The sequence below is a fragment of the Stylophora pistillata genome, chromosome 8 (assembly GCF_964205215.1).
Source record: "Stylophora pistillata chromosome 8, jaStyPist1.2, whole genome shotgun sequence".
Classification (NCBI taxonomy): domain Eukaryota; kingdom Metazoa; phylum Cnidaria; class Anthozoa; order Scleractinia; family Pocilloporidae; genus Stylophora; species Stylophora pistillata.
The window spans coordinates 9,740,073-9,766,160 of NC_142526.1; the positions used below are offsets into that span (position 1 = coordinate 9,740,073).

General features: G+C 36.9%; 1 protein-coding gene and 1 long non-coding RNA gene across 2 annotated transcripts in view; both read right to left on the reverse strand.

Moving 5' to 3' along the window:
• Positions 1-698: 698 nt before the first annotated feature.
• LOC148724885 (uncharacterized) lies at positions 699-3,328 on the reverse strand. The gene is made up of 3 exons (XR_015991028.1): positions 2,988-3,328; positions 1,872-1,964; positions 699-845 (listed from the first exon to the last, which is right to left on the reverse strand). It is a non-coding gene; the product is annotated as an uncharacterized LOC148724885 (long non-coding RNA).
• Positions 3,329-10,527: 7,199 nt separating this feature from the next.
• Positions 10,528-26,088, reverse strand: part of LOC148724886 (uncharacterized) — a 49,718-nt gene continuing 34,157 nt past the window's right edge. The window contains exons 21-28 of the mRNA XM_088731400.1: positions 22,427-22,519; positions 21,817-21,909; positions 20,221-20,322; positions 19,099-19,191; positions 18,599-18,694; positions 15,265-15,360; positions 11,902-11,994; positions 10,528-10,882 (exon numbers count right to left, since the gene is read on the reverse strand). Coding sequence (XP_088587526.1) covers positions 10,781-10,882; positions 11,902-11,994; positions 15,265-15,360; positions 18,599-18,694; positions 19,099-19,191; positions 20,221-20,322; positions 21,817-21,909; positions 22,427-22,519 — 768 coding nt within the window. The 3' untranslated portion in view covers positions 10,528-10,780. The remainder of the gene's footprint in view (positions 10,883-11,901; positions 11,995-15,264; positions 15,361-18,598; positions 18,695-19,098; positions 19,192-20,220; positions 20,323-21,816; positions 21,910-22,426; positions 22,520-26,088) is intronic.

Below are 26,088 nucleotides of genomic sequence, written 5' to 3' on the forward strand. Positions count from 1 at the left end.
TTTACTTGATAATGAGGTCATGCAGACTTCGAAACGTCGTAGTTTTTTACCGTTAATTTTTATCATCAAATAAATTAGATAAATAAATAGAGTAATTGTAGCTACAATTTTACATCAGTTTTAACATTTTACTTGATAATGAGGTCATGCAGACTTCGAAACGTCGTAGTTTTTTACCGTTAATTTTTATCATCAAATGTATTTCTAAACATTCTCTGATTAGTACTCTAATTTAAAGAGGATAATTTATACACTAAAAATTAGGCAAAGAAAATATAGGTAACCGTGCTCGTTCGAGAGCTATAGACCATCGTACCTCTTTACCTGATCTATCGATTGAAAACCAATACTCTGATCCAAGGATGTGTGCACGCTTATTCCCCTGATTACATTTTTTTTATGCGCAGTACACGATGCAATACTGATAATTCAACTTAAACATTCTTGACTAGTCACCACCATCAAACAAATTTAGCCCTTCCTTTAAAAAGAGCATTGGTCTCCAAATAATTTTTTTCCAGGTTTGCGTTACTCTCTACCCAAGTTTCCTAGTAGCTCGCGAGAAATTTATTTTATGATTAGGCTAACAATACATCGTTACCAAAGAAACAACAAGAAAGGAATAGAAAGAGCTCGCAACTTTTGGAACGTTTTTCTCAGCAGCGAAAAACATTCTACCAACTATACAAAACTAGACCTTCAAACTTTGCCAAAACCTGACATAACAAATACAATTTTTGCTTCTAACGTACCCTTACTGTTTTGTTAACATCAGCTCCGTTCTCTAAAAGTAACCTAACAATATCAATGTTACCATTCCTTACAGCTGCACTGAGCGGAGTGTCCTAAAAGGAGGAAAAAAAGTGCAAAAAGCAAGGTAATGTATAAAAGTCATATTCTCCTCTTTTAATGGCCACGGTAAGGATAAATCTGTGTTTGGAACAGCTGCATTCTGCAGGACTTTTTCAAGCTAAGATCAGAAGGAGTTTAACCTTGTACAATAGTTCACCAAATCATAGGAATTCTTATTAATGGTTCGAAGGGGTACTAAGAATGAAGCAAAAAAAAAGAATACTCTATCCAGGAATAATGGGCATTTAAAACTTTTCAAGCAAGGCTTATCACAGTAACACTTCAAAAGAACATAATGGGTCGAAAGTCTCAAGCGCATGAGACAGTTTGATATTGACTAATGGAAAAACTGCGCACTTTTAAACGATATCTAGTCAAAACGTCGTTTAAGTTGTTCCTTTCAAGGTCATGATTTCCATCATCGAGTACCGGGCTTGGCGCACACTTTTAGCAGTACCTTTTTTTCCCGTCGATGATTTTTTTTCAATTACTCTAGTTTAAAGAGGATAATTTATACACTAAAAATTAGGCAAAGAAAATATAGGTAACCGTGCTCGTTCGAGACCTATGGACCAGCGTAGCTCTTTAACTGATCAATCGATTGAAAACCAATACCATGATCCAGGGATGTATACACGCTCATTCCCCTGATTACATATTTCTTTATGCGGAGTGCACCATGCAATACTGATAATTCAACTTAAACATTCTCGACTAGTCACCACCATCAAACAAATTTAGCCCTTCCTTTAAAAAGAGCATTGGTCTCCAAATAATTTTTTTTCCAGGTTTGCGTTACTTTCTACCCAAGTTTCCTAGCAGCTCGCGAGGAAATTATTTTATGACTAGGCTGCCACTACATCGTTACCAAAGAAACAACAAGAAAGGGATAGAAAGAGCTCGCAACTTTTGGAACGTTTTTCTTAACAGCGAAAAAGATTCGACCACCCATACAAACAATGACTTTCAAACTTTTCCTAAACCCGACATAACAAATACAATTTTTGCTTCTACCGTACCCATACTCCTCTGTTGACATCAGCTCCGTTCTCTAAAAGTAACCTAACAATATCAGTGTGACCATTCTTTACAGCTGCAGTGAGGGGACTGTCCTATAAGAAGGAAAAAAAATGGAAAATGCCCGGTAATGTATAAAGGTCATATTCTCCTCTTTTAATGGCCACGGTAAGGATAAATCTGCGTTTGGAACAACTACATTCTGAAGGACTTTTTCAAGCTAAGGTCAGAAGGAGTTTTACCTTGTACAATAGTTCACCAAATCATAAGAATTCTTATTAATTCTTCGAAGGGGTACTAAGAATGAAGCAAAAAAAAGAATACTCTATCCAGGAAAAATAGGCATCTAAAGCTTTTCAAACAAGGCTTATCAAAGTAGCACTTCAAAAGAACATAATGGTTAGAAAGTCTCAAGCGCATGACACAGTTTGATATTCACTAATGGAAAAACTGCCCAGTTTTAAACGATATCTAATCAAAACGTCCTTTGAGTCGTTCCTTTCAAGATTATGATTTCCATTATCAAGAAACCGGCTTGGTGCAAACTTATCGGAGTACCTTTCCTCCTATCCATGATTTTTATCAGTTACTTTAATTTAAAGAGGATAATTTATACACTAAAAAGTATGAAAAGAAAATATAGGTAACCGTGCTCGTTCGAGAGCTATAGACCATCGTACCTCTTTACCTGATCTATCGATTGAAAACCAATACCATGATGCAGGGATGTGTGCAAGCTTATTCCGCTGGTTACATATTTTTTTATGCGCACTACACAATGCAATACTGATAATTCAACTTAAACATTCTCGACTAGTCACCACCATTAAACAAATTTAGCCCTTCCTTTAAAAAGAGCATTGGTCTCCAAATAATCTTTTTTCCAGGTTTGCGTTACTTTCTACCCAAGTTTCCCAGTAGCTCGCGAGAAAATTATTTTATAACTAAGCTGGCACTACATCGTTACCAAAGAAACAACAAGAAAGGAATGGAAAGAGCTCGCAAATTTTGGAACGTTTTTCTCAACAGTGAAAAAAATTCCACCAACCATACAAAACTAGACTTCCAAACTTTGCCTAAATCCGACATAACAAATACAATTTTTGCTTCTAACGTACCCGTACTCCTTTGTTGACATCAGCTCCGTTCTCTAAAAGTAACCTAACAATATCAGTGTTACCATTCATTACAGCTGCACTGAGCGGAGTGTCCTATAAGGAAGAAAAAAATTGGAAAAACCACGGTAATGTAAAAAGGTCATATTCTCCTCTTTTAATGGCCACGGTAAGGATAAATCTGCGTTTGGAACAACTACATTCTGCAGGACTTTTTCAAGCGAACGTCAGAAGGAGTTTTACCTTGTAAAATAGCTCACCAAATCATAGGAATTCTTATTAATGGTTCGAAGTGGTACTCAGAATGAGGCAAAAAAAGAATACTCTATCCAGCAATAATGGGCATCAACTTTTCAAGCGAGGCTTATCAAAGTAACACTTGAAAAGAACTTAATGGGTAGAAAGTCTCAAGCGCATGAGACAGTTTGATATTGACTAATGGCAAAACTGCGCAGTTTTAAACGATATCTAATCAAAACGTCCTTTGAGTCGTTCCTTTCAAGGTCATGATGTCCATCATCGAATAACTGGCTTGGTGCACACTTTTAGCAGTACCTTTTTTTCCCATCGATGATTTTTTTCAATTACTCTAATTTACAGAGGATAATTTATACACTAAAAATTAGGCAAAGAAAATATAGGTAACCGTGCTCGTTCGAAAGCTATAGACCATCGTACCTCTTTACCTGATCTATCGATTAAAAACCAATACTCTGATCCAAGGATGTGTGCACGCTTTTTCCCCTGATTACATTTTTTTTATGCGCAGTACACGATGCAATACTGATAATTCAACTTAAACATTCTTGACTAGTCACCACCATCAAACAAATTTAGCCCTTCCTTTGAAAAGAGCATTGGTCTCCAAATAATTTTTTTCCAGGTTTCCGTTACTCTCTACCCAAGTTTCCTAGTAGCTCGCGAGAAAATTATTTTATGATTAGGCTAACAATACATCGTTACCAAAGAAACAACAAGAAAGGAATAGAAAGAGCTCGCAACTTTTGGAACGTTTTTCTCAACAGCGAAAAAAATTCGACCAACCATACAAAAACTGACGTTCAAACTTTGCCTAAACCCGACATAACAAATACAATTTTTGCTTCTAACGTACCCATACTCCTTTGTTGACATCAGCTCCGTTCTCTAAAAGTAACCTAACAATATCAATGTTACCATTCCTTACAGCTGCACTGAGCGGAGTGTCCTAAAAGGAGGAAAAAAATTGCAAAAAGCAAGGTAATGTATAAAAGTCATATTCTCCTCTTTTAATGGCCACGGTAAGGATAAATCTGTGTTTGGAACAGCTGCATTCTGCAGGACTTTTTCAAGCTAAGATCAGAAGGAGTTTAACCTTGTACAATAGTTCACCAAATCATAGGAATTCTTATTAATGGTTCGAAGGGGTACTCAGAATGAAGCAAAAAAAGAATACTCTATCCAGGAATAATGGGCATCAACTTTTCAAGCAAGGCTTAAAAAAGTAACTCTTGAAAAGAACTTAATGGACACAAAGGCTCAACGGCATGAGACAGTTTGATATTGACTAATGGAAAATCAGCGCAGTTTTAAACGATATCTGATCAAAACGTCCTTTGAGTCGTTCCTTTCAAGGTCATGATTTCCATCATCGAGTAACCGACTTGATGCACACTTTTAGCAGTACCTTTTTTTCCCCTCGATGATTTTTATTCAATTACTCTAATTTAAAGAGGATAATTTATACACTAAAAATTAGGCAAAGAAAATATAGGTAACCGTGCTCGTTCGAGAGCTATAGACCATCGTACCTCTTTACCTCATCTATCGATTGAAAACCAATACCATGATCCAGGGATGTGCGGAGGCTTATTCCCCTGATTACATTTGTTTATGCGCAGTACACGATGCAATACTGATAGTTCAACTTAAACATTCTCGACTAGTCACCACCATCAAACAAATTTAGCCCTTCCTTTAAAAAGAGCATTGGTCTCCAAATAATTTTTTTTCCAGGTTTGCGTTACTTTCTACCCAAGTTTCCGAGTAGCTCGCGAGGAAATTATTTTATGGCTAGACTGGCACTACATCGTTACCAAAGAAACAACAAAAAAGAATGAGAAAGGGCTTGCAACTTTTGGAACGTTTTTCTCAACACTGTAAAAAATTCGACCAACCATACAAAACTAGACTTTCAAACTTTGCCTAAACCCGACATAAGAAATACAACTTTTGCTTTTAACGTACCCATACTCCTTTCTTCACATCAGCTACCTTCATTAAACGTATTACAGAATAGATGTCACAATTCTTTACAGCTTCAGTGAGCGGAGTGTCCTCCTATAAGTAGGAAAAAAATTGGAAAAAGCACGGTAATGTATAAAGGTCATATTCTCCTCTTTTAATGGCCACGGTAAGGATAAATCTGCGTTTGAAACAAATACATTCTGCAGGACTTTTTCCAGCTAAGATCAGAAGGAGTTTTACCTTGTACAATAGTTCACCAAATCATACGAATTCTTATTAATGCTTCGAAGGGGTACTAAGAATGATGCAAAAAAAAAAAGAATACTCTATTCAGGAATAATGGGCATCTAACACTTTTCAAGCAAGGCTTATCAAAGTAACACTTTAAAAGAACATAATGGGTAGAAAGTCTTAAGCGCATGAGACAGTTTGATATTGACTAATGGCAAAACTGCGCAGTTTTAAACGATATCTACTCAAAACTTCATTTAAGTCGTTCCTTTCAAGGTCATGATTTCCATCATCGAGTAACGGGCTTGGTGCACACCTTTGGCAGTACCTTTTTCCCGTCGATTATTTTTTTTCAATTACTCTAGTTTGAAGAGGATAATTTATACACTAAAACTTAGGTAAAGAAAATATAGGTAAGCGTGGTCGTTCAAAACCTATAGACCATCGTACCTCTTTACCTGATCTATTAATTGAAAACCAATACCATGATCCAGGGATGTATGCACGCTCATTCCCCTCATTACATATTTTTTTATGCGGAATACACCATGCAATACTGATACTTTAACTTAAACATTCTCGACTAGTCACTACCATCGAACAAATTTAGCCCTTCCTTTAAAAAGAGCATTGGTCTCCAAATAATTTTTTTTCCAGGTTTGCGTTACTTTCTACCCAAGTTTCCTAGCAGCTCCCGTTGAAATTATTTTATGACTAGGCTGGCACCACATCGTTCCCAAAGAAACAACAAAAAAGGAATAGAAAGAGCTCGCAACTTTTGGAACGTTTTTCTCAACAGCGAAAAAAATTCGACCAACCATACAAAAAATGACGTTCAAACTTTGCCTAAACCCGACATAACAAATACAATTTTTGCTTCTAACGTACCCATACTCCTTTGTTGACATCAGCTCCCTTCTCTAAAAGTAACCTAACAATATCAATGTTACCATTCCTTACAGCTGCACTGAGCGGAGTGTCCTAAAAGGAGGAAAAAAAGTGCAAAAAGCAAGGTAATGTATAAAAGTCATATTCTCCTCTTTTAATGGCCACGGTAAGGATAAATCTGTGTTTGGAACAGCTGCATTCTGCAGGACTTTTTCAAGCTAAGATCAGAAGGAGTTTAACCTTGTACAATAGTTCACCAAATCATAGGAATTCTTATTAATGGTTCGAAGGGGTACTCAGAATGAAGCAAAAAAAGAATACTCTATCCAGGAATAATGGGCATCAACTTTTCAAGCAAGGCTTAAAAAAGTAACACTTGAAAAGAACTTAATGGACACAAAGGCTCAACGGCATGAGACAGTTTGATATTGACTAATGGAAAATCAGCGCAGTTTTAAACGATATCTGATCAAAACGTCCTTTGAGTCGTTCCTTTCAAGGTCATGATTTCCATCATCGAGTAACCGACTTGATGCACACTTTTAGCAGTACCTTTTTTTCCCCTCGATGATTTTTATTCAATTACTCTAATTTAAAGAGGATAATTTATACACTAAAAATTAGGCAAAGAAAATATAGGTAACCGTGCTCGTTCGAGAGCTATAGACCATCGTACCTCTTTACCTGATCTATCGATTGAAAACCAATACCATGATCCAGGGATGTGCGGAGGCTTATTCCCCTGATTACATTTTTTTATGCGCAGTACACGATGCAATACTGATAGTTCAACTTAAACATTCTCGACTAGTCACCACCATCAAACAAATTTAGCCCTTCCTTTAAAAAGAGCATTGGTCTCCAAATAATTTTTTTTCCAGGTTTGCGTTACTTTCTACCCAAGTTTCCGAGTAGCTCGCGAGGAAATTATTTTATGGCTAGACTGGCACTACATCGTTACCAAAGAAACAACAAAAAAGGAAGAGAAAGGGCTTGCAACTTTTGGAACGTTTTTCTCAACACTGTAAAAAATTCGACCAACCATACAAAACTAGACTTTCAAACTTTGCCTAAACCCGACATAAGAAATACAACTTTTGCTTTTAACGTACCCATACTCCTTTCTTCACATCAGCTACTTTCATTAAACGTATTACAGAATAGATGTCACAATTCTTTACAGCTTCAGTGAGCGGAGTGTCCTCCTATAAGTAGGAAAAAAATTGGAAAAAGCACGATAATGTATAAAGGTCATATTCTCCTCTTTTAATGGCCACGGTAAGGATAAATCTGCGTTTGAAACAAATACATTCTGCAGGACTTTTTCCAGCTAAGATCAGAAGGAGTTTTACCTTGTACAATAGTTCACCAAATCATACGAATTCTTATTAATGCTTCGAAGGGGTACTAAGAATGATGCAAAAAAAAAAGAATACTCTATTCAGGAATAATGGGCATCTAACACTTTTCAAGCAAGGCTTATCAAAGTAACACTTTAAAAGAACATAATGGGTAGAAAGTCTTAAGCGCATGAGACAGTTTGATATTGACTAATGGCAAAACTGCGCAGTTTTAAACGATATCTACTCAAAACTTCATTTAAGTCGTTCCTTTCAAGGTCATGATTTCCATCATCGAGTAACGGGCTTGGTGCACACCTTTGGCAGTACCTTTTTTCCCGTCGATTATTTTTTTTCAATTACTCTAGTTTGAAGAGGATAATTTATACACTAAAACTTAGGTAAAGAAAATATAGGTAAGCGTGGTCGTTCAAAACCTATAGACCATCGTACGTCTTTACCTGATCTATTAATTGAAAACCAATACCATGATCCAGCGATGTATGCACGCTCATTCCCCTCATTACATATTTTTTTATGCGGAATACACCATGCAATACTGATACTTTAACTTAAACATTCTCGACTAGTCACCACCATCGAACAAATTTAGCCCTTCCTTTAAAAAGAGCATTGGTCTCCAAATAATTTTTTTTCCAGGTTTGCGTTACTTTCTACCCAAGTTTCCTAGCAGCTCCCGTTGAAATTATTTTATGACTAGGCTGGCACTACATCGTTCCCAAAGAAACAACAAAAAAGGAATAGAAAGAGCTCGCAACTTTTGGAACGTTTTTCTCAACAGCGAAAAAAATTCGACCAACCATACAAAAAATGACGTTCAAACTTTGCCTAAACTCGACATAACAAATACAATTTTTGCTTCTAACGTACCCATACTCCTTTGTTGACATCAGCTCCGTTCTCTAAAAGTAACCTAACAATATCAATGTTACCATTCCTTACAGCTGCACTGAGCGGAGTGTCCTAAAAGGAGGAAAAAAAGTGCAAAAAGCAAGGTAATGTATAAAAGTCATATTCTCCTCTTTTAATGGCCACGGTAAGGATAAATCTGTGTTTGGAACAGCTGCATTCTGCAGGACTTTTTCAAGCTAAGATCAGAAGGAGTTTAACCTTGTACAATAGTTCACCAAATCATAGGAATTCTTATTAATGGTTCGAAGGGGTACTCAGAATGAAGCAAAAAAAGAATACTCTATCCAGGAATAATGGGCATCAACTTTTCAAGCAAGGCTTAAAAAAGTAACACTTGAAAAGAACTTAATGGACACAAAGGCTCAACGGCATGAGACAGTTTGATATTGACTAATGGAAAATCAGCGCAGTTTTAAACGATATCTGATCAAAACGTCCTTTGAGTCGTTCCTTTCAAGGTCATGATTTCCATCATCGAGTAACCGACTTGATGCACACTTTTAGCAGTACCTTTTTTTCCCCTCGATGATTTTTATTCAATTACTCTAATTTAAAGAGGATAATTCATACACTAAAAATTAGGCAAAGAAAATATAGGTAACCGTGCTCGTTCGAGAGCTATAGACCATCGTACCTCTTTACCTGATCTATCGATTGAAAACCAATACCATGATCCAGGGATGTGCGGAGGCTTATTCCCCTGATTACATTTTTTTATGCGCAGTACACGATGCAATACTAATAGTTCAACTTAAACATTCTCGACTAGTCACCACCATCAAACAAATTTAGCCCTTCCTTTAAAAAGAGCATTGGTCTCCAAATAATTTTTTTTCCAGGTTTGCGTTACTTTCTACCCAAGTTTCCGAGTAGCTCGCGAGGAAATTATTTTATGGCTAGACTGGCACTACATCGTTACCAAAGAAACAACAAAAAAGAATGAGAAAGGGCTTGCAACTTTTGGAACGTTTTTCTCAACACTGTAAAAAATTCGACCAACCATACAAAACTAGACTTTCAAACTTTGCCTAAACCCGACATAAGAAATACAACTTTTGCTTTTAACGTACCCATACTCCTTTCTTCACATCAGCTACCTCCATTAAACGTATTACAGAATAGATGTCACCATTCTTTACAGCTTCAGTGAGCGGAGTGTCCTCCTATAAGTAGGAAAAAAATTGGAAAAAGCACGGTAATGTATAAAGGTCATATTCTCCTCTTTTAATGGCCACGGTAAGGATAAATCTGCGTTTGAAACAAATACATTCTGCAGGACTTTTTCCAGCTAAGATCAGAAGGAGTTTTACCTTGTACAATAGTTCACCAAATCATACGAATTCTTATTAATGCTTCGAAGGGGTACTAAGAATGATGCAAAAAAAAAGAATACTCTATTCAGGAATAATGGGCATCTAACACTTTTCAAGCAGGGCTTATCAAAGTAACACTTTAAAAGAACATAATGGGTAGAAAGTCTTAAGCGCATGAGACAGTTTGATATTGACTAATGGCAAAACTGTGCAGTTTTAAACGATATCTACTCAAAACTTCATTTAAGTCGTTCCTTCAAGGTCATGATTTCCATCATCGAGTAACGGGCTTGGTGCACACCTTTGGCAGTACCTTTTTTCCCGTCGATTATTTTTTTTCAATTACTCTAGTTTGAAGAGGATAATTTATACACTAAAACTTAGGTAAAGAAAATATAGGTAAGCGTGGTCGTTCAAAACCTATAGACCATCGTACCTCTTTACCTGATCTATTAATTGAAAACCAATACCATGATCCAGGGATGTATGCACGCTCATTCCCCTCATTACATATTTTTTTATGCGGAATACACCATGCAATACTGATACTTTAACTTAAACATTCTCGACTAGTCACCACCATCGAACAAATTTAGCCCTTCCTTTAAAAAGAGCATTGGTCTCCAAATAATTTTTTTTCCAGGTTTGCGTTACTTTCTACCCAAGTTTCCTAGCAGTTCCCGTTGAAATTATTTTATGACTAGGCTAGCACCACATCGTTCCCAAAGAAACAACAAAAAAGGAATAGAAAGAGCTCGCAACTTTTGGAACGTTTTTCTCAACAGCGAAAAAAATTCGACCAACCATACAAAAAATGACGTTCAAACTTTGCCTAAACCCGACATAACAAATACAATTTTTGCTTCTAACGTACCCATACTCCTTTGTTGACATCAGCTCCCTTCTCTAAAAGTAACCTAACAATATCAATGTTACCATTCCTTACAGCTGCACTGAGCGGAGTGTCCTAAAAGGAGGAAAAAAATTGCAAAAAGCAAGGTAATGTATAAAAGTCATATTCTCCTCTTTTAATGGCCACGGTAAGGATAAATCTGTGTTTGGAACAGCTGCATTCTGCAGGACTTTTTCAAGCTAAGATCAGAAGGAGTTTAACCTTGTACAATAGTTCACCAAATCATAGGAATTCTTATTAATGGTTCGAAGGGGTACTCAGAATGAAGCAAAAAAAGAATACTCTATCCAGGAATAATGGGCATCAACTTTTCAAGCAAGGCTTAAAAAAGTAACACTTGAAATGAACTTAATGGACACAAAGGCTCAACGGCATGAGACAGTTTGATATTGACTAATGAAAAATCAGCGTAGTTTTAAACGATATCTGATCAAAACGTCCTTTGAGTCGTTCCTTTCAAGGTCATGATTTCCATCATCGAGTAAACGACTTGATGCACACTTTTAGCAGTACCTTTTTTTCCCCTCGATGATTTTTATTCAATTACTCTAATTTAAAGAGGATAATTTATACACTAAAAATTAGGCAAAGAAAATATAGGTACCCGTGCTCGTTCGAGAGCTATAGACCATCGTACCTCTTTACCTCATTTATCGATTGAAAACCAATACCATGATCCAGGGATGTGCGGAGGGTTATTCCCCTGATTACATTTTTTTATGCGCAGTACACGATGCAATACTGATAGTTCAACTTAAACATTCTCGACTAGTCACCACCATCAAACAAATTTAGCCCTTCCTTTAAAAAGAGCATTGGTCTCCAAATAATTTTTTTTCCAGGTTTGCGTTACTTTCTACCCAAGTTTCCGAGTAGCTCGCGAGGAAATTATTTTATGGCTAGACTGGCACTACATCGTTACCAAAGAAACAACAAAAAAGGAAGAGAAAGGGCTTGCAACTTTTGGAACGTTTTTCTCAACACTGTAAAAAATTCGACCAACCATACAAAACTAGACTTTCAAACTTTGCCTAAACCCGACATAAGAAATACAACTTTTGCTTTTAACGTACCCATACTCCTTTCTTCACATCAGCTACCTCCATTAAACGTATTACAGAATAGATGTCACCATTCTTTACAGCTTCAGTGAGCGGAGTGTCCTCCTATAAGTAGGAAAAAAATTGGAAAAAGCACGGTAATGTATAAAGGTCATATTCTCCTCTTTTAATGGCCACGGTAAGGATAAATCTGCGTTTGAAACAAATACATTCTGCAGGACTTTTTCCAGCTAAGATCAGAAGGAGTTTTACCTTGTACAATAGTTCACCAAATCATACGAATTCTTATTAATGCTTCGAAGGGGTACTAAGAATGATGCAAAAAAAAAGGAATACTCTATTCAGGAATAATGGGCATCTAACACTTTTCAAGCAAGGCTTATCAAAGTAACACTTTAAAAGAACATAATGGGTAGAAAGTCTTAAGCGCATGAGACAGTTTGATATTGACTAATGGCAAAACTGCGCAGTTTTAAACGATATCTACTCAAAACTTCATTTAAGTCGTTCCTTTCAAGGTCATGATTTCCATCATCGAGTAACGGGCTTGGTGCACACCTTTGGCAGTACCTTTTTTCCCGTCGATTATTTTTTTTCAATTACTCTAGTTTGAAGAGGATAATTTATACACTAAAACTTAGGTAAAGAAAATATAGGTAAGCGTGGTCGTTCAAAACCTATAGACCATCGTACCTCTTTACCTGATCTATTAATTGAAAACCAATACCATGATCCAGCGATGTATGCACGCTCATTCCCCTCATTACATATTTTTTTATGCGGAATACACCATGCAATACTGATACTTTAACTTAAACATTCTCGACTAGTCACCACCATCGAACAAATTTAGCCCTTCCTTTAAAAAGAGCATTGGTCTCCAAATAATTTTTTTTCCAGGTTTGCGTTACTTTCTACCCAAGTTTCCTAGCAGCTCCCGTTGAAATTATTTTATGACTAGGCTGGCACTACATCGTTCCCAAAGAAACAACAAAAAAGGAATAGAAAGAGCTCGCAACTTTTGGAACGTTTTTCTCAACAGCGAAAAAAATTCGACCAACCATACAAAAAATGACGTTCAAACTTTGCCTAAACCCGACATAACAAATACAATTTTTGCTTCTAACGTACCCATACTCCTTTGTTGACATCAGCTCCTTTTTTTAAAGGTAACCTAACAATATCAGTGCCAACATTGTTTACAGCTGCAGTGAGCGGAGTGTCCTCTTATAAGTAGGAAAAAAATTCCAAAAACCACGGTAATATATAAAGGTCATATTCTCCTCTTTTAATGGCCACGGTAAGGATAAATCTGCGTTTGGAACAACTACATTCTGCAGGACTTTTTCAAGCTAAGGACAGAAGGAGTTTTACCTTGAACAATAGTTCACCAAATCATAACAATTCTTATTAATGGTTCTAAGGAGTACTAAGAATAAACCAAAAAAAAGAATACTCTATCCAAGTAGAATGGGCATCTAAAACTTTTCAAGCAAGGCTTATCAAAGTAACACTTCAAAAGGAACATAATAGGTAGAAAGTCTCAAGCGAATGAGACAGTTTAGTATTCACTTATGGAAAAACTGCGCAGTTTTAAACGATATCTGATCAAAACGTCCTTTGAGTTGTTCCTTTCAAGTTCATGATTTCCATCATTGAGGAACGGGCTTGGTGCACACTTTTAGCAGTACCTTTTTTTCCCGTCGATGATTTTTTTTCAATTACTCTAATTTGCAGAGGATAATTTATACACTAAAAATTAGGCACAGAAAATATAGGTAACCGTGCTTGTTCGAGAGCTATAGACCATCGTACCTCTTTACCTCATCTATCGATTGAAAACCAATACCATGATACAGGGATGTGTGCACGCTTATTCCCATGATTACATATTTTTTTATGCGCAGTACACGATGCCATACGGATAATTTAACTTAAACATTCTCGACTAGTCACCACCATCGAACAAATTTAGCCCTTCCTTTAAAAAGAGCATTGGTCTCCAAATAATTTTTTTTTCCAGGTTTCCGTTACTTTTTACCCAAGTTTCCTAGAAGCTCGCGAGGAAATTATTTTATGACTAGGCTAGCACTACATCGTTACCAAAGAAACAACAAGAAAGGAATAGAAAGAGCTCGCAACTTTTGGAACGTTTTTCTCAACTGCGAAAAAAATTCGACCAACCATACAAAAAATGACGTTCAAACTTTGCCTAAACCCGACATAACAAATACAGTTTTTGCTTCTAAGGTATCCATACTCCTTTGTTGACATCAGCTCCTTTTTTTAAAACTAACCAAACCAGATCAGTGTCAACATTCTTTACAGCTTCAGAGAGCAGAATGTCCTGCTCTAAGTAGGAAAAAAATTGGAAAAAGTACGATAATGTATAAAGGTCATATTCTCCTCTTTTAATGGCAACGGTAAGGATAAATCTGCGTTTGGAACAACTCCATTCTGCAGGACTTTTTCAAGCTAAGGTCAGAAGGAGTTTTACCTTGTACAATAGTTCACCAAATCATAACAATTCTTATTAATGGTTCGAAGGGGTACTAAGAATGAAGCAAAGAAAAGAATACTCTATCCAGGAGTAATGGGCATCTAAAACTTTTCAAGCAAGGCTTATCAAAGTAACACTTGAAAACAACGTAATGGGTAGAAAGTCTCAAGCGCATGAGACAGTTTGATATTGACTAACGGAAAAACTGCGCAGTTTTAAACGATATTTAATCAAAACGTCCTTTGAGTCGTTCCTTTCAAGGTCATGATTTCCATCATCGAGTAACGGGCTTGGTGCACATTTTTAGCAGTACCTTTTTTTCCCGTCGACGATTATTTTTAAATTACTCTAATTTAAAGAGGATAATTTATACACTAAAAATTAGGCAAAGAAAATATAGGTAACCGTGCTCGTTCGAAAGCTATAGACCATCGTACCTCTTTACCTGATCTATCGATTGAAAACCAATACCATGATCAAGGGATGTGTGCACGCTTATTCCCCTGATTACATATTTTTTTTATGCGCAGTACACGATGCAATACTGATATTTCAACTTAAACATTCTCGACTGGTCACGACCATCGAACAAATTTAGCCTTTCCTTTAAAAAGAGAATTGGTCTCCAAATAATTTTTTTTCCAGGTTTGAGTTACTTTCTACCAAAGTATCCTAGCACCTCGCGAGAAACTTATTTTATCAATAGGCTGGCACTACATCGTTACCAAAGAAACAACAAGAAAGGAATAGAAAGAGCTCGCAACTTTTGGAACGTTTTTCTCAACAGCGAAAACAATTCGATTAACCATACAAAGTTGACGTTCAAACGTTCCCTAAACCCGACATAACAAATACAATTTTTGGTTCGAACGTACCCAAACTCCTTTGTTGACATCAGCTCCGTTCTCTAAAAGTAACCTAAGAATATCAGTGTGCCCATTCTTTACAGCTGCAGTGAGCGGAGTATCCTCCTATAAGTAGGAAAAAATTGGAAAAAGCACGGTAATGTATAAAGGTCATATTCTCCTCTTTTAATGGCCACGGTAAGGATAAATCTGCGTTTGGAACAACTACATTCTGCAGGACTTTTTCAAGCTAAGGTCAGAAGGAGTTTTACCTGGTACAATAGTTCACCAAATCATAGGAATTCTTATTAATGGTTCGAAGGGGTACTGAGAATGAAGCAAAAAAACAATACTCTATCCAGGAATAATGGGCATCTAACACTTTTCAAGCAAGGCTTATCAAAGTAACACTTGAAAAGAACATACTGGGTAGAAAATCTCAAGCGCATGAGACAGTTTGATGTTCACTAATGGAAAAACTGCGCAGTTTTAAACGGTATCTAATCAAAACGTCGTTTAAGTTGTTCCTTTCAAGGTCATGATTTCCATCATCGAGTAACGGGTTTGGTGCACACTTTTCGCAGTACCTTTTTTTCCCATCGATGTTTTTCTTTCAATTACTCTAATTTACAGAGGATACTTTATACACTAAAACTTAGCCAAAGAAAATATATGTAACCGTGCTCGTTCGAGAGCTATAGACCATCGTACCTCTGTACCTGATCTATCGATTGAAAACCAATACCATGATCCACGGATGTGTGCATGCTTATTCCCCTGATTACATATTTTTTTATCCGGAGTACACGATGCAATACTGATAATTCAACTTGAACATTCTCGACTAGTCACCACCATCAAACAAATTTAGCCGTTTCTTTCAAAAGAGCATTGGTTTCCAAATAATTTTTTTTCCAGGTTTGCGTTACTTTCTACCCAAGTTTCCTGGTAGCTCGCGTGGAAATTATTTTATGACTAGGCTGGCACTACATCGTTACCAAAGAAACAGCAAGAAAAGAATAGAAAGAGCTCGCAACTTTTGGAACGTTTTTCTCAACAGCGAAAAACAATTCGACCAACCTTTCAAAATTTCGCCTAAACCCGACATTACAAGTACAATTTTTGCTTCTAACGTACCCGTACTCCTTTATTGACATCAGCTCCGTTCTGTAAAAGTAACCTAACAATATCAGTGTAACCATTCTCTACAGCTGTAGTGAGCGGAGTGTCCTCCTATAAGTAGAAAAAAAATTGAAAAAGCACGGTAATGTATAAAGGTCATATTCTCCTCTTTTAATGGCCACGGTAAGGATAAATCTGCGTTTGGAACAACTACATTCTGCAGGACTTTTTCAAGCTAAGGTCAGAAGGAGTTTTACCCAGTACAATAGTTCACCAAATCATAGGAATTCTTATTAATGGTTCGAAGGGGTACTAAGAATGAAGCAAAAAAACAACACTCTATCCAGGAATAATGGGCATCTAACACTTTTCAAGCAAGGCTTATCAAAGTAACACTTGAAAAGAACATACTGGGTAGAAAATCTCAAGCGCATGAGACAGTTTGATATTCACTAATGGAAAAACTGCGCAGTTTTAAACGATATCTAATCAAAACGTCGTTTAAGTTGTTCCTTTCAAGGTCATGATTTCCATCATCGAGTAACGGGTTTGGTGCACACTTTTCGCAGTACCTTTTTTTCCCATCGATGTTTTTCTTTCAATTACTCTAATTTACAGAGGATACTTTATACACTAAAACTTAGCCAAAGAAAATATATGTAACCGTGCTTGTTCGAGAGCTATAGACCATCGTACCTCTGTACCTGATCTATCGATTGAAAACCAATACCATGATCCACGGATGTGTGCATGCTTATTCCCCTGATTACATATTTTTTTATCCGGAGTACACGATGCAATACTGATAATTCAACTTGAACATTCTCGACTAGTCACCACCATCAAACAAATTTAGCCGTTTCTTTCAAAAGAGCATTGGTTTCCAAATAATTTTTTTTCCAGGTTTGCGTTACTTTCTACCCAAGTTTCCTGGTAGCTCGCGTGGAAATTATTTTATGACTAGGCTGGCACTACATCGTTACCAAAGAAACAGCAAGAAAAGAATAGAAAGAGCTCGCAACTTTTGGAACGTTTTTCTCAACAGCGAAAAACAATTCGACCAACCTTTCAAAATTTTGCCTAAACCCGACATTACAAGTACAATTTTTGCTTCTAACGTACCCGTACTCCTTTATTGACATCAGCTCCGTTCTGTAAAAGTAACCTAACAATATCAGTGTAACCATTCTCTACAGCTGTAGTGAGCGGAGTGTCCTCCTATAAGTAGAAAAAAAATTGAAAAAGCACGGTAATGTATAAAGGTCATATTCTCCTCTTTTAATGGCCACGGTAAGGATAAATCTGCGTTTGGAACAACTACATTCTGCAGGACTTTTTCAAGCTAAGGTCAGAAGGAGTTTTACCCAGTACAATAGTTCACCAAATCATAGGAATTCTTATTAATGGTTCGAAGGGGTACTAAGAATGAAGCAAAAAAACAACACTCTATCCAGGAATAATGGGCATCTAACACTTTTCAAGCAAGGCTTATCAAAGTAACACTTGAAAAGAACATACTGGGTAGAAAATCTCAAGCGCATGAGACAGTTTGATATTCACTAATGGAAAAACTGCGCAGTTTTAAACGATATCTAATCAAAACGTCGTTTAAGTTGTTCCTTTCAAGGTCATGATTTCCATCATCGAGTAACGGGTTTGGTGCACACTTTTCGCAGTACCTTTTTTTCCCATCGATGTTTTTCTTTCAATTACTCTAATTTAAAGAGGATAATTTATACACTAAAAATTAGGCAAAGAAAATATAGGTAACCGTGCTCGTTCGAGAGCTATAGACCATCGTACCTCTTTACCTGATCTATCGATTGAAAACCAATACCATGATCCACGGATGTGTGCACGCTTATTCCCCTGATTACATATTTTTTTATCCGGAGTACACGATGCAATACTGATAATTCAACTTGAACATTCTCGACTAGTCACCACCATCAAACAAATTTAGCCGTTCCTTTCAAAAGAGCATTGGTCTCCAGATAATTTTTTTTCCAGGTTTGCGTTACTTTCTACCCAAGTTTCCTGGCAACTCGCGTGGAAATTATTTTATGACTAGGCTGGCACTACATCGTTACCAAAGAAACAACAAGAAAGAAATAGAAAGAGCTCGCAACTTTTGGAACGTTTTTCTCAACAGCGAGAAAAATTCGACCAACCATACAAAACTTGACTTTCAAAATTTTGACTATACTCGACATAACAAATACCATTTTTGTTTCTAACGTACCTGTACTCCTTTGTTGACATCAGCACTGTTCTCTAAAAGTAACCTAACAATATCAGTGTCACGATTCTTAACAGCTGCAGTGAGCGGAGTGTCCCCCTATAAGTAGGAAAAAAATTGGAAAAGCACGGTAAGGTATAAAGGTCATATTTTCCTCTTTTAATGGCCACGGTAAAGATAAATCTGCGTTTGGAACAACTACAATCTGCAGGACTTTTTTAAGCATAAGGTCAGAAGGAGTTTCTCCTTGCATAACAGTTTACGAAATCATAGGAATTCATAATATTGGTTAAAAGGGGCACTGAGAGTGAAGCTACAAAATAATACTCTATTCCGGAATAATGGAGATCTAACTTTTCAAGCAAGGCTTTTCAAAGTAACTCTTGAAAAGAACACAATGTGTAGAACGTCTCAAGGGAACAATTTAAACAGCCATACGAAATTTGCCTTTCAAATTCTGACTAAACGCGACATCACAAATAGAAGTTATGTTTCTAACGTACCCATTTTTCTTTGTTGACATCAGCTCCGTTCTCCGTAAGCACCCTTACAACATCGGTGTGACCACTCTTTGCAGCTGCGGTGAGCGGAATGTCCTTCAAAATTTAGGAAAGAAAAAAATAGGAGAAAGTACAGTAATAGAAAGCTCATATTCTCTTCCGTAATGAACAACGTAAGGATATATGCTTGAATCTGCTTTAGAGACGAATACACTCCGTAAGTGCTTTTTAAGCATATGGTGAGGAGTTTTTCCTTGGATAACAGTTCACCAAATCATAGGAATTCATAGTAATAGTTATCAAAAGGCACTCAGAATAAAGCATTCTAACGATCCCCCCCCCCCAGCTTGACATGGCTTCTGTCTATGCATAGTTTCCTCCTGTTTAACCACCAGTTTCAAACCTTTAATAGCTTTTCAGTTCTGGTCTGATGGAGATAGCTTTTTGAAGCTCACAAATTTAGATCAAAACTATGTAAACTAAATAATACTCGATTCGGAAATACTGGGTATAACTTTTCAAGCATAGGTTTTTAAGTTAATATTTGAAAAAAACTTGATAGGTAGAAGGTCTCGGGCGTAAGGAAAAATTTGATATAAATTTGTGGAAAATTACGACATCGACTCAAAAACGTTCCTCGAGTCGTTCCCTTCCAGGTGATAATTTGCGTCATAAGGTAACGGGCTGCGTGGACATTTTCAGCTATACCTTTTTCCCATCAGGGAGTTTTAAGGGGGGGGGGGGGTGGGGATAATTGTACACTGAAATTACCCAATAAAAAAATCTAGTTCACCGTGCTCCTTCATTAGCTATAGACCATCGTACCTCTTCACCTGGTCCATTGATTGAACAACAATACCATGTTCTAGGAATGCACGCAAGCTCATTTGCTTGATTACGTGTTTTTTAATGCGATGTACAAGATGCGCAATGACACTGAAAAGTCACCTTAAACATTTTCAACACATTCCGACGCAATTTCCTGGACAAGAAAGAAAGAGGGAGAGCTTCCATCTTTGTGCAACGTTTTTCTTAACAAGAAAAATTTGAACAGCCATACGAAATTTGACTTTCAAATTCTGACTAAACTCGACATGCCAAATACAATTTATGCTTCTAACGTACCCTTCCTCCTTTGTTGAGATAAGCTCCGTTCTCTATGAGCAACCTAACAGTATCAGTGCAACCATTTCTTGCAGCGTGAGCGAGTGGAGTGTCCTCCAATTCCTAGAAAACAGAATACACAATTAAAAAGCACAGTGATATATGACGCGGCCATTCTGTTCTTCAATGACCAATGTAAGGATATGGTTGAATCTACTTTTAATACAACAACATTCTTCACTTGTGTAAGCATAGGTTCAGAAGGAGTACTGCCTTGTAAAACAGTTAAACAAATCATATAGAAACTATAGAAAGTATATAAACTAAATAATACTCGAGTTGGACCGAAGTTATGAAATAAAAAAGACAGGTCACCGTACTCGTTTAAGAGCAAGAGACCATCGTACCTCTTTATCTGGTTCATTAATTGCAAAAGAATACTATGCTCTGGGAATGCACGCGAGCTTATTCGCCTGATTATGGCTTTTTTTTTTTTTTTTTTTTAGTGGGGGGTACCAGATGCGCAATGACACTGAGAAATCACCTTAAACATTCTTAACACATTACCACGAAATTTCCTCGCAGTTAAGTCTAATGAACAACAATTTAATCCTGATGAATCTCTTGCACTTAGCTACAAAAATTCAGGGCATTCAAATGTTTGTGATTCTAAACAAATTGAGCCGTTCCTTAAAAATGCTTTGGTCTCCAAGTATTTTCTGGCCAGGTTTACCCCGTTATCTATCCAAGTTTTCTGGCAGCTCGCGAGCATATCATCTTATGACCAAGGTGACACTATCACGTTACGAAAGAAACAACGAGAAAGAAATACAATGTTTTGCTCGACAGAAAGAAATATTTTAGCAGCCAAATGAAATTTTACTTTCAAACTCCGACATAAGGTTACCGTGCACCTTCAGGGGTGTCTTGCGTGCAAGCGATGTTGCGCGTCCGGTTTAAACTATAGATATCTAAACCCCTAGATCAAATTAAAGCATATAGGACTGGCTATGAGACTATACCAAAAATTTAAAAAAAAATTGTCGAATTTTTCACGACTTCTAAATGCGAGCGCCCGAATCACCTTTGAACGTTACATGTTAAAGCGAATTTTGTTTTTCGCTTATTTAATGTGTTCCTCCGTTTCCGGGGCCAAAGCGCTAAAAAAAACGTGTCTGTGATTTGCTATATTCAATTTCAGTGAAAAATTACAGAACATTTTTGAAATAGGATTAAAAAATGTGGAGTGATAGTACAAAAATCGCTCTTGAAAAAAAAGTATTTAGAAATATAAAATTCGGAGACATGTTGTTGTTGTTTATTAGTAAAACTAGCTACTGTCAAAATTTGAGAGCAATCGAACAAATTCCCTTTGACTTGTAGCTCTTAAAAGATGATTCGGGCGCTCGCATTTAGAAGTCGTGAAAAATTCGACAATTAATTTTTTTTCAAAATTTTTGGTATAGTCTGAGAGCCAGTCCTATAAGCTTTAATTTGATATAGGAGTTTAGATATCTACAGTTTAAACCGGACGCACTACATCGCTTGCACGCGAGACACCCCTGAAGATCCACGGTAACCTTAAATCTACATTACAAATATACGCTTCTATCATACCCCTCCTAGTTTGTTGACATCAGCTCCATTCTCTATAAGTAATCTAGAAATATCAGTGTGACCTTTCGTTACAGCTGCAGTGAGTGGAGTGTCCTTCAAAATGTAGGAAAGAAAGCAAAGGAGAATCATAGTAATATATGAAGCTCATATTCTCTTCTTTAATGATTAACGTAAGGAAATGCGGTTGAATCTGTCATACAAAATAATTTAAACAGCCATACAAAAATTGACTTTCAAACTCTGAACAACGAATTAATTATGGTGAATTTGGTGCACAAATCCAAATAAGAAAAAAATAGGGCTGTTACAAGTTTTGCGATTCTAAACAAATTTAGTCCTTCCTTGAAAAAGGCTTTGGTCTCAAAACATTTTCTGGCCAGGTTTGCCTTCCTAACTGTCCAAGCTCTTACAGCTCGCGAGCATATTATTCTATGACCGAGGTAGCACTTTGGCGTTACGAACGAATCAACAAGAAAGAAAGAGAAAGAGCACGCATCTTCGTGCGACGTTTTGCTCAACAATAAGAAAAATTTGAACAGCCATACGAAATTTGCCTTTCAAATTCTGACTAAACTCGACATCACAAATACAATTCATGTTTCTAACGTACCCATTCTTCTTTGTTGACATCAGCCTTGTTCTCTATGAGCAACCTTACAATATCAATGTGACCATTCTTTGCAGCTGCAGTGAGTGGAGTGTCCTTTAAAATGTAGGAAAGAAACAGTCTGCAGGTGTTTTCAAGCATAAGGTCAGAAGGAATGTTACTTTACTAAATCATAGGAATTCATACTACTGATTAGGACGGACACTAAGAATGAAGCAACAGAATGATCCCCCTCACCACTGACATGGTTTCTGTCTATGCAAAGTTTCCTTGTGTTAAACCATGTTTGAAGATGGTTTGTTAGTTTCCTTGCGATGGTAAAACACCTTTTGGAGCTCAAAATGAGAGATAAAAAAGCTAAATAATACACGTTCTAGAAAATAATGGACATGTAACTCCTCAAAGTGACAGAATTAGGTTTAGAAATAACGATAGATCGATTCGCAATCGTGATAGAATCATCATAAGCTCAGGGTACTTATTAAGGATCGTAGGGAATAACAAATGTTATGGAATTGATAATAATAATAATAGTAATAATGATAATGATAATGATAATAATAATAATAATAATAATAATAATAATAATAATAATAATAATAATTATAATAATAATGATGATGATAGTAATAAGATCTGCTTGCTGGGATCTCCGCGAATCCTCAGAGGGATGCTTAGTGTATGAACAGCATGATTTGACTTGAGTGACTGATGCTCTTGCAAAAAAAGGAACACCAGCAAAGACCGTGATAGAAGAGGAAACAATAATAACAATAACAAAAATAATAATAATGTAGAGCTTTAAAGCTTAGACCATAAAATCCAAATCATTTAGGTGTTAGGGTTATTTACAAGAATATTCCAAATCAAAGTGATCTAAGTATTTAAAACTTCGAACACAACATATTTGAGAGTACTAACTGTTGTCATCCAATCAGTTTAAACTGAAAACAAACAGAAACATAGGCATGCTACGCGTGCAGGATTTTTTTTTCTTTTGGATGTGGGGGCTGGAATGGGGCACTAAGTATGGACACTGTCTGTCACGGTATTTTTGAAAAAGAAAAAGATGTGACGATAGTTTTTCGCGCCCAAACTGGGAAACTCAACCTTCGCGGACGGCACAACAATAACTGGGGGAAATGAACGCGGTAGAGTCCACTCGGCAGCGAGAACGGAAACTCGTCACGGAAAATGGTGCACAGAGATCTACTTCGAGCTAACTTATACGGACGTCAAGGATGAGGCAGCGTTTTGGTTTCATAGTACACTTATTCTAGGTCAGGCCAACAACTGACATGACATCTAGCGTACGCAAGTTGGTAATCGAAAAGCCTTTACGAAATGCGTACTTAAGTACTGAGCTGGTATAAGGTTCTGTTGTCCTCCAAATTGAAAATATCTATATAAGAATTACAAAGGAACGGAAAACTTGTATTTAAAGCAAAAAGGATTCACATTGAAAGTTTCATGTGTCGAAATTGGAAGACCATGTTCAATAAACTTAAGGCCATTAAAAATAGGAAACTTAGGTGAGAATTCGCAGCTTTGATATTGAAAATATACCCCGGGAAATTACAACAGAGCAGCTTACAAAATAAATTGAAAACTACAATTAAAAGTTTCCGCTTATCTAAGCAAGGTTGGTGTTAAGTTTGATCGTATGAAAGGAAATTGAAGTTTCGAGTATAACCTCAGCTGCCAACTACCATAAGAACCTATTTTGCCAGAAAGACCATTAGCACTTTTATCTATCAAAAATTTCACTTCAAAATTTACTTGTGGCTTTTATCTTTTTAAAAACACCGCAATCAAAGAAACTCGTATGAATTGAGAACGGCTAGAATACCAAAAACAACGAATAAATATGCTTAAACATCCACACGGAAAAGTCACTAAATTTTCTCGTAACAAAGAGCATTTACTTTCAAAATATTCTACTGAAAATATCGTTCACTGGAGAACAACAAAAAACCCTTCCAATTTATCTGAAATAAACTCAGACACAAGTATTTTTATTGTCTGTTGCAATTGGTGTCTAAATAACAGTTGGGGAAAATATACTGTATTTATACCACACTTCCTGCACTTTCTTCCACAGCCCTAATTTGGTCTCGTCATGCAGCGTTCTTTCTCCCAAGTTGTGTGACGAGACCAAACAATGACCTGCTCGTAGCCTATGACAATGCTTGCCGTCAATCCTTTGTTAGAGACAAAGTCTTAATTATTCAGTCACAACTAATTGCCTCAAAAACATTCCTCCATATAATTTTGCAGTGGAAAGCAATTCCATCTCTAAAGACTTTGAACAAAGATGTTTTGCGGTCTCTGTTCTTCCAACAAGTGAAAATAGATTAAACGCAGAGATAAGTATCATTGTACAACGCACAACAACGTAGGCTCCTTATTTGGTTGTTGCCTATCTGGACCTCTGGAATGCGTGTGAAAATACGTGATAAAATACAGGATGTTTTTAAAGGAAATGGCAGGTGAGAGGGTAAAGTCCAAGGTAGCTAAAAACCAATTTTATTGGTAGAAAACGTCTGACCGCGTGAGAATTGCGTGGAAGTTGATTAACAGTAACATTAAATTCCTTGTGAAATTATTTCAGTGAGGTAAGATTATGTCATAAAATTTACGTTCATTGTCCAATGGAAAATGGCATTTAATTTGAGAAAGTCTGGTCCACAGTGGCGAGTAAAAAGTAAACACGTGATTGTAGCGTAAAAATACCGTTTAAACACAATATTCAATTCATGGAGAACTTTTAGAAGCAAAGAAACGAATATTTAACATGGCAGTCGACGCAGAGGTAATTATAACTTGGTGGTCTTTTCAACCTTTCCAAAAAGAGCAACCAGTAGGCAAAAACAAGACTATCTATGAAATATTGATTATGCAAATACTTTGCGCAAGTGTTACCGAGTCAGCAAAACAGGCTCCACCAAAACAAAAAGCTCTAGTGACAAATTCGTGTTAGGCCTTTGGCTGACGGTGTGCGCGTTGTAAGTGCAGGAGCAGAACACAAAATACGTTTTAACTTGTAAATGGCAGAGAAATTCCCTAATGATCTGTCTAATCCCGACAGATCATGGCAAAAAAAGTTCTCAGTAACAGTAACAGTAATGTGAAGGTGTAGTCTGATCGTCCGGGTGAGTGTAGTCCTGAGAAGGACTGTTGTCGGTGGTAGTGACTGACGTTTCGACAACCTGTGCGGAAGTCATCAGCAGAGTCAAGTGAATGATTGTTGTCAGTAGAATGTTCTTATTCCAGTTCGTGTGAAATGATCGGTTGGTTTTGCCGAGATGTTATTGGCTGTAAGACTCAAGTGACGTAAGTCGGTCGTGATTGGTCTGTTTCGATCTGTCGGTAAAGTTAGGTCGTTCTTTTTCGGTCGTTTGTGATGTTTATGCCTCCTACATCGGTGAGACTGGCAGAAACCTCACAACAAGACTGACTGAACACAGACGGGCGACGAGGAAAGGTGATGTCAGCAATCACATTGCTGAACACCATCGACTTACCAACCACAACATTGACTGGGACTCTGCGCAATGCCTAACCTACAGCACTGACTATTTTCAACGACTGACTCTGGAAAGCTGGTTTACCAACTTATAACAGACTCCCCTAAACAGATGTCAACAACTACCCGCTCCATACAA